The sequence below is a fragment of the Mandrillus leucophaeus genome, unplaced genomic scaffold (genome assembly GCF_000951045.1).
Source record: "Mandrillus leucophaeus isolate KB7577 unplaced genomic scaffold, Mleu.le_1.0 Scaffold560, whole genome shotgun sequence".
Lineage (NCBI taxonomy): Eukaryota > Metazoa > Chordata > Mammalia > Primates > Cercopithecidae > Mandrillus > Mandrillus leucophaeus.
The window spans coordinates 1,487,672-1,501,978 of NW_012106031.1; the positions used below are offsets into that span (position 1 = coordinate 1,487,672).

The 14,307-nt window shown below is 36.6% G+C and overlaps 1 protein-coding gene and 1 pseudogene across 1 annotated transcript in view; one reads left to right on the forward strand and one right to left on the reverse strand.

Moving 5' to 3' along the window:
* The window catches only part of MAN2A1 (mannosidase, alpha, class 2A, member 1), a 162,313-nt gene that overhangs the window by 122,466 nt on the left and 25,540 nt on the right, over positions 1-14,307 (forward strand). The window contains exon 17 of the mRNA XM_011998208.1: positions 11,322-11,455. Within this exon, the coding sequence (XP_011853598.1) occupies positions 11,322-11,455 (134 nt within the window). The remainder of the gene's footprint in view (positions 1-11,321; positions 11,456-14,307) is intronic.
* LOC105552519 lies at positions 9,231-9,614 on the reverse strand (annotated as a pseudogene).

The window sequence follows — 14,307 nt, forward strand, 5'->3', positions numbered from 1 at the left end:
TTAAACATACTAGGGGACTTCAAAAAGTTTGTGGACAAATGAAATTAAAAGATAAAAATTAAAAATATAAACTGTTTCTCAACGTAAGCTTCATCAAGTTCATGACACTTTTGTAGGCAGTGAATCCAGCTACTTAGTCCATCCCTAAGGAACTGAGGGTCCTGGGAATTTAGCCATGTCATTTCAGTCTACCTGTATTTTTAAGTAAAATGAGTGCCCATTAAATATTTTTTAAGATGAGGAAACAAGAAGAAATCAGGAGGAGCCAAATTAGCACTGTAAGTGAATGCCTAATGATTTTCCATTGAAACTGTCACAAAATTACCCTCGTTTGATGAGAAGAATGAGCAGGAGCATTATGGTGGAGAAGAACTCTGGTGAAACTTTCCTGGGTGTTTTTCTGCTAAGGCTTTGCCTAATGTTCTCAAAACATTCTCATAACGAGCAGATGTTACTGTTCTTTGGGCCTCCAGAAAGTCAACACACCAAATGCCTTGAGCATCCCAAAAAGCTGTTGCCATGACTTTTACTCTTGACCAGTCGTCTTTTGCTTTGACTGGACCATTTCTACCTCTTGGTAGCCATTGTTTTGATTGTGCCTTGTCTTCAGAATCATACTGGTAAAGCTGTATTCCATCTACTATTATAATTTTTCAAAGAAATGTTTCAGGATCTTGATCCCACTTATGTAAAATTTCCATTGACAGCTCTGCTCTTATCTGCAGCTGATCTGGACACAGTGGTTTTGGCACCCATTGAGTGGAAAGTTTCCTCAACTTTAATTTTTCAGTCAGAATTGTATAAGCTGCTAATTGTCAGTTCTCTTCAATTAGAGCAGGAAAGCAGACTTAATTTTTTTCTTGAAAATTGGTGTAGTCTTCATCTTCAACATTGTCTCATCCCTTCCCAAGACAATTTATCTATTTTGTAAACTGCTGATTTTCTTGCACCATTGTCCCCATAAACTTTTCATAAAGCATCAGTGATTTCACCATACTTCTACCCAAGCTTCACCATAAATTTGATGTTTGTTCTTGTTTAAATTTTAGCATAATTTATATTGCTCTGATAGGGGCTCTTTTCAAACCGAAGTCTCACCCTTGTTAGTGCCTCAAACTAGATCCTATTCAGACATGTTATAACAAGTAAGTATGAGTTTATTTTGATGAAATCCATGCTTAGTTTTTTCATGATATGCATTTTCCATGAAACTTTTGAAGACCCCTCTTATAAGGAATCACATTGGGATTTAGAGACCCAAATCCTTAGTTTTGCCTCTAAGCAAACCAGAGGAGTATGGGTTTGTCCTTTCATTTCTTGGGGACTCAGTTTCTTAATCTATAAAAAAAGGTAGATGTTCAATTAGGTGTAACCATCAGTCTTCATACAACTTAGTTTCACCTAAAATCTCTTTTGCCTGACTCCCTGCTTCTAAATTAATCTTCTACACTTGATCTTAGCCAAAAGGCCAAGAAGTGATAAAATTCGTCTTCTAAGGATGCTTGAATCTGGGGCTTCCATCCCTGGTGTCTGTCCCACTTGTAAACAAGGTCTCAGAACTTCACTGAAGTTCTTTTTATTTCCATAAAAAGATTCATGAGGACATTAAGGTGGTTTGCAATCAGTCTCTCATTTTTTTCCAAAGCTATATTCCGTATTTAGTTTTATTTAAAAGTAAAAAGCATTAAGTAAGTTATAGCTAGGCAGGCTTAGGTAATTAAAACATTTTTGGAATATCATAATATGCAATTGACTGCTAAGGATTTTTTTCCCTGTTAATTGGAACTTTTAAAAATTGAAATAAATAGCTATGTGTTGAATCTGATTATTCCCTACAGGCATGAAAGAGAAGGTTATTTTAAGGGACTGTAAGCACGTTCTGGTTACACAGATTCAGAACTCAGAGGTTATCTTTGGGGCTGTTTGAGAGCAGCTGATTGTTGAAGCCGTAACTCCTTAGCAAGGAAGCATCATCCCCTACAAAGGTGGGTTGCACTGAACTCAGGTTCAGGGCACAGGGATGGGAAACATAGATGTGTAATGGTTCAGAGTTGAGACTCCAGAGACAGTTCTCTTGTGTTTTATTCCCAGGCCCATCCCAGCTCTGCCACTTAGCAGCTGTTTGACCTTGCACAGGTTACTGCTAATCTGGCTTTGGTTTATCATCTGAAATGTTGACAGTAGTAAAATCAGCTTCAGAGGATGTTGGGAGTATTCACTGAGTGAATATACAAGGAACCTTACCCATAGTGAATGTTGTATCTACTTATAAGAGTGAGTGAGCCAGATGGTTAGATAGTTGAGTGTTATCAGACAAAGCATGGTCATTACAGATTGGGGGAATTGAGGAGGATTTAATGAAAGAAATGAGTCATTGAGAGGCTACGTCTTAGAGAATGTCACATGAAAGGCAGAAAGGAGGAAAAGAATATCACAATGTGTGAAATAAGGTTGTTTAGAAACCTACTATAAGGATTTAAAGAACTCTTTGTCCCTTATATATTTTTTAATTGACTTGTGGTTTTTCTTTATACATTTAAATAATTAAAGGATGTTATTTTGGTGTATTGTACATGGTAACTTTTAAAAATAAGCATATCCGATGGGCAATGGTACTAAATCATGGGGTTTTTAAAAACCTGCACTAGCTTTTTCTTTAGCTGTCAGAAACTTCACATCATTATTTTCTCCCTATAATTACATTCTATTTCTCCACAGAATTTTATCTTAATGTAGTATTTTTGTGGTTCAGAGTCTTGTTATTGGTCAGTCTTTCATTACTTCTCTAAAACAAAAATCATGTGTGTGTGTGTATTTATATATACAGTTTTAAAAGTCTGTTATAAGGCTCTAAGTATTTTATTTCTTCTGGATTGAGATGTAAAAATTATTGGCATGCAGTTGGTCAAAAAAACATAAATATGTTCCTATTTTAATAATTGTATTTTATAAATTTTAATGGAAACATTTTTCTCAATGGGTTGTACCTTTTTTATTCCTAATGGATAATGTGTCCTTTGGTGAATATCACTCATTGCTAGAATGATATATGATTTTATTTTTAATTTTTGTTTTTGTAAATATCAGTGCAAAGGGAAGTTATTAACATAAATAAGTAGCTGGTAATGGAAGGAGTTTTGTTATAGGAATATCATTCAGTACTTTGAACTCCTGGGTTAAATGCCGAAAGTCACAGACTGACCTATCGTCAAACATTAATTTTAATCAATTATTTTTAAAGTCCTACTGCCTGACAACCTGATTAGGTACACTTTCAATTTTGTTGAAAGCAAGCAATTGGAAACCACGTGTTTTGCAGAAATATTTGTTACTTGGTCATTAAAGTCCAGTCAGACACCAATAAATTGAACTGTCTTTGTTCAGTACCCACTAAACAGGGTGAGAGAGATGCTGCTGCTTGTTTTATTTATTTATTTATTTATTTATTTATTTATTGTAAGTTGGGAGAAGATATAGAGTGGTGGAAAAGAAAGAAACATCTGTCATGGCGGCAGATCATTGTGAGGAATCTTTTCCTGCCTAAAGATGCCTTAGAAAGGAGCATGTTTGGGAAAACAGGAAATAGGTGAGTTCAGAGTAACTGCCAGTGCCACAGATGTGCAAATCAAGTATCATTATTAGTTCAGCCAGCTTCTCTCTTCTGTCTTAGACCAGCCCAAGCCTGGGTCACAGGGAAGGCGCCAAAAAACTCCAATGTTGTGAGCTATTTTATTCACTTCCTAGGGGAGTGTTTTAGTTAGACCTTATTTATTTTATCTATTTTGAGGTTAAAACTGATGTCAGTGTTATGATCCCTCCAAAACAGAGCTTCCAAAAAATTCTGTTGTTTCATAACATTAATGCTTTTAAAAAAAAAACAAAAAGCCTTTCAGTTTTGTTTTATGTTTTTCAGTTATTATGTCTTCTTCAAGCATATCATAGTTTATTGGTATAATCTTTACCCAGCATTTACAATTCATATGATCAAAATGCCATACCTTTCCTATTACAGATTTAGTTTTTGACATTTTTGTGAGAATTATTGAAATGAAAAGCATAAAATAGGTACACTAGTGCCTAACTCATAAGTGATCGATAAGTAATAGTAGCTGTTTATCTAGTAGTATTTTATGAATGGTACAAAGCAGTGTATCATCATTTTCTTAAATTTGCGACTTGAAATGAAATTTACTAAAATTTGTATTCGTGAAAGCAGATGTTAAAATTTTCACTTGTGGAGAAATAATCAATATGAACATTTACAGACCCAGAAATCAGCAGTGACTCAGAGGATAAATTAGATCTTATAATGAATGGTAAATTGAGTCAGTCAACATGGAAAAAATGGTCATTCAATAGTGGAAATTATTACCATTTTTATTTTGGTACTTTCAGATATTAGTACAGTTTTTAAAAAATGTGGTCACAATAGTATTTTCTTTTTAGAAACATTTAGATGTTGACTTACTCAGTTTATCGTTGTTGTGAGAATGTCATAAAAGCATACTTACGAATTAAGCAGTATATGTTAATTAGTAACCATGAGCTTGAGCTTTAAGCTAAGTTGGATAAATTTTACAAAAACATCACTAAAGTAAGTGCATAATAGCAAAGGTAGTTTTATATTTTTGATGATTAAAATATAAAACAAAATGTTTCCCAAATCGAAGAGGGAATATTCAAAATCAGAAGCCCTGGTTTTTTATGATTATCCTACTTCTACAACAAAGTGATGATTCTGTCATCCTCTCTGCTCAGACACAGATTGGAGGAAAGGAGATGAGCACAACAATCAGATAGATAGCAAGGTTTGCTTTGCCTGAGTGTCAGTATTTTTAAGACACTCAGACATTTCTTTGAATCTTAGATGGGTATTTTGGAGATTTATTTTATGTGATTTGATAGCCATGTTAAATTTCAGTTAGACTTTTATTTGCAGACTTAAATATGTCTCTTAGGATTCTTGCCATCACTTGTCTTTTTCCTAGGTGACCGTGGGCCATTTGCTATTGTCCCTCTTGATGTAAAGAGTTGTCCTAATCACATTAGGTGCCACTGATAAGATACTGGACTTTGCTGGGATATGAGTGAGGTTCTGTTTTGTCCTTTTTCCCGAGTTGTTGCCTCTCACTCCTATAACTGGTTGAGTGTGGCGAGAGTGGTGTATGATTTATGAGTATATTCCTTGGGAAAGTATATTTTGCATTTCAAAATAGCTAGAGTAAGATGATCTGGAGAGGTGGAGAGGGTTGAGCTAACTCAGAGATTCTGCAGTTCAGGGTTGAATTAGGTGGCTCCAGATAAATTGTTGAGGAACTGAGAGAGTTGGTGGTACAGAGGAAGTAAAAGCCTGCGATTCTCCAAAGGCTGTCATTAGTTGTCGCTCAGAGCTATGACTCCAGGGTTTCCATTTGCATTTCTTGGAGTCCTTACACCCTCCTGGATGTTTCCTCTACTCGTATTTCAGGCATGGCATGTGTCAGGCTTGCCCTCCAGTTTTTCTCTCCCCACACCAGGCACCACCCCCTTTGGTTTCCTTAGACTGGTGCTGAGCAACAGTTAAGAGGGTGATGCCTTTTGTTTTCTGTTCTCTCTCATCCACCCAGTGGGGGAAGGCTCTGAGAAGAGCAACGTCATTTTGAGACTGGTGCTAAAACCCTGTAAGCCTGAGTGTTCTGTCCTCCTAAAGCTGTGGTATGGCCCAGCCTCCTGACAGTGATCTACTTGGTTTTATTTTTTCTTGCTGTCTCAGAAAATATTCTAAAAATGCTTAATATTATTTCATAAATACAGGTATAAATAATATTTATGTGTACTACTCTTCTGACAAATTCCACACATTACAGATACAAAGTAAAATTCCTCTGACATCTGTGTCTGTCTCCATCCACTCCTCAGGAGAGGAATTCAGATATATGTGCAAGCATACATGCACCACATGGTCTTAAAACTGTAGAAAAGTATAGTATTGTGTTTGTGTCGATTTTCAGCATAGTATATCATGCTATACAAATGCTACATTTAGCTTTTTTCTTCTGATGTTTCTCTGCCAAGAGAGACAGTTACCTCATTCTTTTCATTTGTGACACAGCATTCCATAACATGGGCATATGTGATTTTATTTATTCATTTCCCTATTGTTCCTAGCGCCAGTATGCAGTGAACATGCTGGTGCATGCCTACTGGGCTCACCATTTTGTACATCTCAGCTAAGTACAGTGGGGAGGAACTGCTGTGCAATAGAGTATCTGTCTTTAATATTAAATATGTATTACTTTCTTGGCTTCTAAGGTGAGCATGCCATTTTGAAAGAGAGTTTTGGGTTGTTACAAAGAGTTTTGGGGGTCTGGAAGCCTCTTGTGCCTTATTTCACTCAAATAGCTCTTGAAAGATATCAGATTTCAGTTCAGTGCCCTCTCCCCTTAAAAACAAAAGAAAACAAAATCTGGAGGTCTTCTCTCTACTCACTACAAGGCCTCTCCCAGTCCTTGGTCCCAGAGTAACTTGAGCCTTCTTCAATAGTTGGTCTGCCAGTGAGGCATGATGATGTAGTGGTATAGTCCTGGTTCTGCCAGCCTTGTCCTTGGGAAAGTGATTTCTTCCTTGCTTAGGGTCAGGACGAAAGGAGTCATTATATATAAAGCTTGTAGTAAACATATGGTACATAGTAAGCATCAGTAACTCTTGGCTCCTGTCATTGCCACATAGTTGCCACCCTTCACTCAGCATACATTTATTATACATGTCTACATGCTGGGAACATGAAGATAAATAAGACATGGTCTCTAGCCTTAAGGAACTTACATTCTAACATGCATGTAACATGTATGTAAAATGAAAGTTCTTATTCTCTCATCTTTCCAGCTACTTAAACTTTATCCATAGCCCAGTTTGCTTTCCTCCCATGTCAACTAACTTCTGCATGATAAAGGACAGGCTTTCATATCTTAGCTATTTCTGTCTAACAGTGATTCAGTACTTACCATGTACCCCAAATGTTGTTAAGAACTGTAATGCAAAGATGGTGCATAAGACAGTCTGTATTTATGAGAAGCTAACATTCTGTAGGGAGATAAAAAACAAACAAACAAAAAAAATCCTAGCTCTGGGGGTGGGATCTACCCCCATCTATAGAACACTCTGATGTAGTGGGACCTTCTGAAGGACTCTTTCTGGCCTTTTTATTACCACTTTTCACCTGTGAACTGGCTCTGTTCTACCTTGCGTTGCCTATGTGAATAAGGATAAACAACCTCCATTCTCTCTTCCAAGGAGGAGAGAATTAGCAGCAAGAAGGCACATATTTCTTTGTTGAAACTTGGGAATGGCATCACTCCTTTCTTTCCCTAGTGACTAATCTTGTAAAGTGTTGAAGAAAAACCAGAGAGACTTAGAAAGCCCTGGCCATTCATGCCCAGGTGGAGCCACTTTAGTAAAAGGAAAAAAAAAAAAAAAAAAGCATTTTTGTTGCCATGTGATGTGCAGGTAAAACAGACCACTGGATACTGCTGGTTTGCATTCCTGCTTCCCGGGATGTTCTCCCTTCCATCGCATGAGCCTCTTTGGGAAAGGTACAGCTTAAGGAATTACTGACACAGAATAGGAACAGTTGGCAATCCTTTCACTGTTTCACATATACTGTTCTTTAAAAAAATAATAAATTACCATTGAGAACTCAGGGATATCTCCTTGTTTTTATGACCATTACAGGTTTTGTTTGGCTTGTTCATAATAAGCATGTTTAATCTTATTTTAAAAGTCTGTGCTGATACAAACTTTAAATTGGTATCTTGCTGAATTGTGAATGGACATAAAGTTCCTTTTAAAGAGCTTTAAGTGTTTGTTGCCACAACAGGATCTAAGTATAATACTGAGCTTGAGAAAGATGATTTTCTCAACAGAAATACTTTATTATTGATAGAGGTAATGTGAAATAACTATTTTTTCCTTGAAGCATGTTCTTTTATAAATGCTTTCTGGAGGTACATGAATTAAAATTAATGATGTTCTCTTTTGTTAAGGCTTTATTTCATTTCATGTATTCTGTTGCTCTTTGAGAAAATATCTAATCTAGAGCGAAGAAAGCTTAAAACAGTATACTAAAAACCCAATGCATGCCTTTATTAAATTAGAGTTTACTTCTTGTCATCAGCCATGCTCCCTAGTATTACATGAATACTATCATGCTTGGTGCTACATTTTGTGTTTTAGATGTTTTTGGTTCATTTGTAGATGCTTATCTATTATTATTAAAATTCCATATACATTTCATTTTGGCTTTACAAAACTATTTTGGTTAATGTAAGCATACTGAAAAGAGGGTTTGCGTTTAGAGTAATGCATTTCCTAGGTCATAGAAGATACTGTTATTTATCATCAGTTATATATGTGATTTGTTTTTCAACTTCTCAATAGTGATGGAGATATTTGGGTCATCTGTCTTTGCAGGTCCTTGTAATAACTGTCATCAGGAAATGTACCTGTGTAGGTAACTGGCAGAGGTTAGTGGTTCAGACTGTGGCCATTTAAAAAAAGAAAAGGCATCAACTGGGTGCAGTGGCACATGCCTGTAGTCCCAGTTACTCAGGAGGCTGAGGTGGGAAGATTGCTTGAGCCCAGGAGTTGGAGGCCAGCCTGAGCAACATAGTGAGGCCCTGTCTCTCTCTCTCTTTTTTTTTTTTTTAAAATAAAGGACATTCCACATTTCCTCACCCATGGAGATGGTACTCATAACAGTTTTATGAATGTAGTAAGAAACTGAAGTTAGCTCCATTTGAGTTGGAAGAGCAGTATATACCAGAAAGAAGTTCAGTGAGCATTCTGAAAATTCTGTTCCTAGAGGCTTCAGCCCATTTAAGTGTTATTTATCACTAGATTGTTATTTATATTTTAGAATTTCCATTGTACTTTTCAGATAAATCTATGGTGTTTACACTACATCTACATTCTTTTTTTTTTTTTTTTTTTTTTTTAACAGAAATGTCTCTTCTGGAAGTCCATTTTATTCACTAACACATGCTAAAAGGCTTCAGCAATATCCTGCTCCATTCTAGAAAACAGCAATCTGATCCTTTTTTTCTCCTCAGTCATTAGCAAGATTATGCATTTGGGGTGAGGTGATCCTTCTTGAACAAGTAGCCAGAAATCATTTGTTCCAGTTTCTTCTCAAGGTGCTGAATTAAGTCTCACCTCATAAATCTTGTGGCTTCCTTGATGATGGATTCAAAAAATCATTTCTTGACTTCCATAGGTCCTTGCAGTCCTTCAAGCAATTTGAAGAGTTTTTCATATTTTCGTCCAAAGTGTCGAATTTCCTTCACTAATTGACATTTTATATCAACATTAATTTCTTCTTGGCTTTTTGGAAAAGGGAGTATTTCTGTGACTTTTAGGTCATCTCCAGAGAAATTCCTGGTAATGATTCCTCCTACAGGTGCATTTCTACCAGGTTTCTGCATCAGCCCATCTTTGTTGAAACCACTGAAATCATCAAACCAAGAATCCAATTGGCTTGGTGGAATACCATCTCCTGCCATAAGCTTCTTTTCCTTGGACATGGTAGAACCTCCAATAAGGCTGTCTCCTGCTCTTTGTTTCCTTAACAACAGGGCCATCTTCTGCCTTTTCTGAGATGAAGGACTCTCGATTCCCTATGACATTTAAACACGTTTTCAGGTTCTACAGCAACCTTCTCTGCTTTATCAGTCATTGTTTGCAGAAGGACCGATCCAGTATAGCCCAAGGGGAATGGAAGGGAAACTGCCTGCCATGGCGTGCCCTGCCCCAGCCAAACACTGGGAACACTGGGAACCTGTGTGGTGTGCCAGAGTCCCGACGAGAAGCCTTGTGTTCAGTACGACCACGGGTGCCAGCCCCGAGAACCGTGGAGCCTGCATTTACATTCTTTCCCACAAACCTCACAAAGTTAAACTTCCTTTCTTTAACTCTTTGCTGTCTCCTTCTGTTAAACTCTGGGAATTCTTCTTGGCTCCTAGGAAAAAGTCTTCCTTACTCCTTTCCTCCCTTCCACATTTTCCCTTTTTTCCTTTCTGAACCTCAGAAGGCTTCAGCTTTATTAAATAGAATAACGTCACTCTTTCTTATGACCACTTTCCTCATTGCTGTCTTTAGAAGGTCCTGTAATATCTCTCACACACCCTTTTTAAAAAAATTTTCCATAGGTTATTGGGGTACAGGTGGTATTTGGTTACATTAGTAAGTTCTTTAGTGGTGATTTTTGAGATTTTGGTGCACCCATCACCCAAGCAGTATACACTGCACTCTGTTTGTAGTCTTTTATCCCTTGCTCCCCTCCAACCCTTCCTCGCAAGTCCCCAGAGTCCTTTGTATCATTCTTATGCCTTTGCATCCTCATAGCTTAGCTCCCACATATCATTGAGAACATACAGTGTTTGGTTTTCCATTCCTGAGTTACTTCACTTAGAATAGTAGTCTCCAGTCTCATCCAGGTCACTGCAAATGCCATTAATTCATTCCTTTTTATCTCATACACCCTTGATCTGTATTATGTGTGTTGGATTTCCTCTTAACTTCTCTCTCCATCTATGAAATTGACCCAAGGCCTCACTGAGGACCTGAAGATACAATTAAAGTAGAATGACAGAGACTAGTAAACACTTCAGGCTTGTCCAAACGAATGTTTCATATGTTAGGGACTTTTTAAAGCTGTCCTCTGCTTTATATAACAAAGGACAAAATGGATCATTTCATAACAAGGGGTCGTAAGAGATACTAAACTCAACTAAAATTGATTTAACTTCTGGAGAGCTTTCCAGATTATAGTCCACAAATACTAATATTTTAATATCACTTTCGGCCATAAACCATCTCCTTGGATCTCCTGTCTCTTTTCCTAGCAATAATACACTGTCACTTGAACCAGCAGAATGTAAACTTTACTGGCTCATAATATCTGGTCTGTAAGGAGAAAATGGTGAAAAAGTAGGCTAGAATGGCTCTTTCGGGGAATGGTGGTGCAGGTGAGAAGTGGACTGGCCTGTAGCTGAGCAGCCCTTTTTTCATTTCATGTCCTGTTTCGAACTCAGAGAGTCATTTACATGTTATACATCATCTACATTTTTCTCATCCCAGCTGCTTCATTCTTTAGTTGAATAATATGCTCCCCTGAATAAATGTTATCTACCTTCTGATAGTTTTTAAAAAGAAAAGTTAAATTGTGATAGCATTTATTATATGAGAGATGTTAAGATAGGAAGTAGAAAACAAGAAAATGTATGTAACTTTGGAAGTTCTATATCTATATCTATCTATCTATCTATCTATCTATATATTTTTTTTAGGAATAGAAGGACAGTCTGTGGAAGTTTCCAATATTGTGGACATCCGAAAAGTATATAACCGTGAGATTGCAATGAAAATTTCTTCTGATATAAAAAGCCAAAATAGATTTTATACTGACCTAAATGGATACCAGGTAATTTTCCTTTAAAATGTTTAAGTGATGGTTGTATTGGTGTATGATTCTTATATATAATAATGCCCCAGTTAATTTTGGATCCTTTGACAAAGTAATACCTAAAGTTGCAAATTATTTCTAAAATAAAACTGAATTTTGATAGATAATTGCGGGTTCTACAATTAGAACAAATACTTGGGAGACCATTTTTTTAAGAACATCTTTTTGTAAAGATTTATTTGTTCAAAGGGTAGATTTGGTGACCACTATGAATATTAAATATCTTGATGCTAAAAAATATATATATGAATCTGTCTACCAGAAAGGAAACATAATTAGGGATTGATGGATTATTATACTTTTTGGGATTTTTTTAGTTTTTTTTTTTTTTTTTTTGGAGACAGAGTCTCACTCTGTTGCCCAGGCTGGAGTTTAGTGGCATGATCTTGGCTCACTGTAGCCTCTGACTCCCAAGTTCAAGCGACTCTCCTGCCTTAGCCTCCCAAGTAGCTGGCACTACAGGCACACACCACTAGACCCAGCTAATTTTTGTATTTTTAGTAGAGACAGGGTTTCACCATGCTGGCAGGCTGGTCTCGAACTCTTGGACTCAAGTGATCTGCCCACCTCAGCCTTTAAAAGTGCTGGGATTATGGGCATGAGCCGCTGTGCCTGGTCTGTTTTTGTATTAGTCCATTCTCACACTGCTATAAAGAAATACCCGAGACTAGGTAATTTATAAAGGAAAGAGGTTTAATTGACTCACAGTACTGTATGACTGGGGGGTAGCCTCAGGAAACTTACAATCCTGGTGGAGGGGAAGCAGACAAGTCTTACATGGCTGCAGGCAAGAGAGAGAAAAGCCCAGGGGAACTGCCATTTACAAAACCATCAGATCTCATGAGATCTCCCTGGCTATCAAACGAACAGCATGGGGGAAACCACCCCCATGATCCAGTCTCCCCACCAGGTCTCTCTCTCAACACCTGGGGATTACAATTCAAGATGAGATTTGTGTGGGTATACAAAGTCTATGTCAGTTTTCCTCATAAGGAATTGATTCATGCCTATTAAGTTTATTCCTTATATATTGGTTTAATGTATGATCTAATAATGGACTGTTGTAAATTTCAGGAAAACTCTTCCTCTGTATGTGTGTTTGTGTATACCATTGTACGTACACAGACACACATGTGTACATATACATAGGTATATCTGTTTAGAAATAGGCAGGTATATATTTAATCAAAATTTTCATGAAATAGTTTCAAACTCTAGTAAGGAAGTTGATTTATACGGTCTTATCAGATTGTCAATTCTCCAATTGAATAGAGCACTTTTGATTGTTACCTAAATCTCTGTTTTCTGAGTGTATGTGTTTGATAACAGATCTTTGAAATACCATTAAAACCATAAGCATGTTTTTAAAACAAGTGTTTTAGAGATTTTTGGCTGTGAATAGAAATAATTTTATAATAAACACTTTTACTTTGATTTTCAACTGGGGGTGGGTGAAAAAGATTTTAATAATTTTCTCTTCTACGATTTCCTACAAAAGTTAAATTTAAACTTTTTCCAAAACATAAAAATTTCAGCATAGTTTCTGAATTTGCATGTTAATTCGACTACAGCCATTTGGATTCCAAATAAAATCTCAACTTTATGGTGATTAATTTTTTTATATACAAAAGGAAGTCTTTTAAAATCATACAAAACCAGTTATTTGTATTTGTGGTTGTAGACATGAATGAGGAACTTAGTAAAACTGACTAACTAAGAATGTGAATTTTCTTTTTGTGGATGGAACGTTTGACTAAAAAAGAAAATATTACTTTTAAGTCTGTAATATTTCTGCTTTTAAAATTGGCCGTTTTTTAAGCTTTGGATATAGTAGTACTTGGGCAAAACTAGATCTCTAGCTCCAGTGAGGAGTGGCGGTAGCAACAACACAATTGTGATAGTTTTACATTTTTAAAAATAAGTTCACTTATATAAGTTAATTTGGTTTGGAAAGGAGAAATACAGAATTCTTTTAAGGTAGGTTTACTTTTTTTTTTTCTTTAAACATTTTACAGTTGTAGCTTTATCAGTTTATTAATTTCCCAAGGCTGCCATACAAATGGAATCATGTAAAATAACAAAATTTTATTCTTTCACAGTTCTGGAGACTAGATTTATAACATCAAGGTGTTGACAAGGCCATATTCCCTCCAAAGGCTATAGGGAAATATCCTTCCTTGCCCTATCCCAGCTTCTAGTGGTTGCCTATGCTTGGCATTCCTTGGTTTGTGTATGCATCACTCCTGTCTCTACCTCTTTTGTCATATAGAGTTCTCCCTATGCCTGTCGTATCTGTCTGTCTGTGTCCACATTTCCCTCTTGTAAAGATGCCAGTCATTAGGTTAGGTCCCAACATAATCCAGAATGACCTCATCTGTTTCTGCAGAGGCTCTATTTCAAAATAAGATCACATTCACGGGTTGTGGGTGGACAGGAATTTGAGAGAGGGAGGCATTATTCAACTTAGTACAGCCAGTAATTTGAGGGAGACATTGCAGGGTTGTTGGGAAGATTAAAGATAGATTTGTGAAATACTCAGGACCATGCCTTTCGTTAATGGGCACTTAATACATGTTAACTATTATGGTAACTTTGTACCTCTTCTTTTCTTCACTTTTATGTCTAACTTTAATGAGTTTAAATGAGGAGATGACATTTTTATGTGGTATCATTAAGATTCACTGATAACAGGGTTCTGAGCTTACAGTCAGTCACTGTGACCCAGATGGGCTTTGGGGTTACCGACAGTCTTTCTCAAAAAATAGAGTCATATTTCGAACATTCAGGTACTAGGCTACAAGGAATTGGAA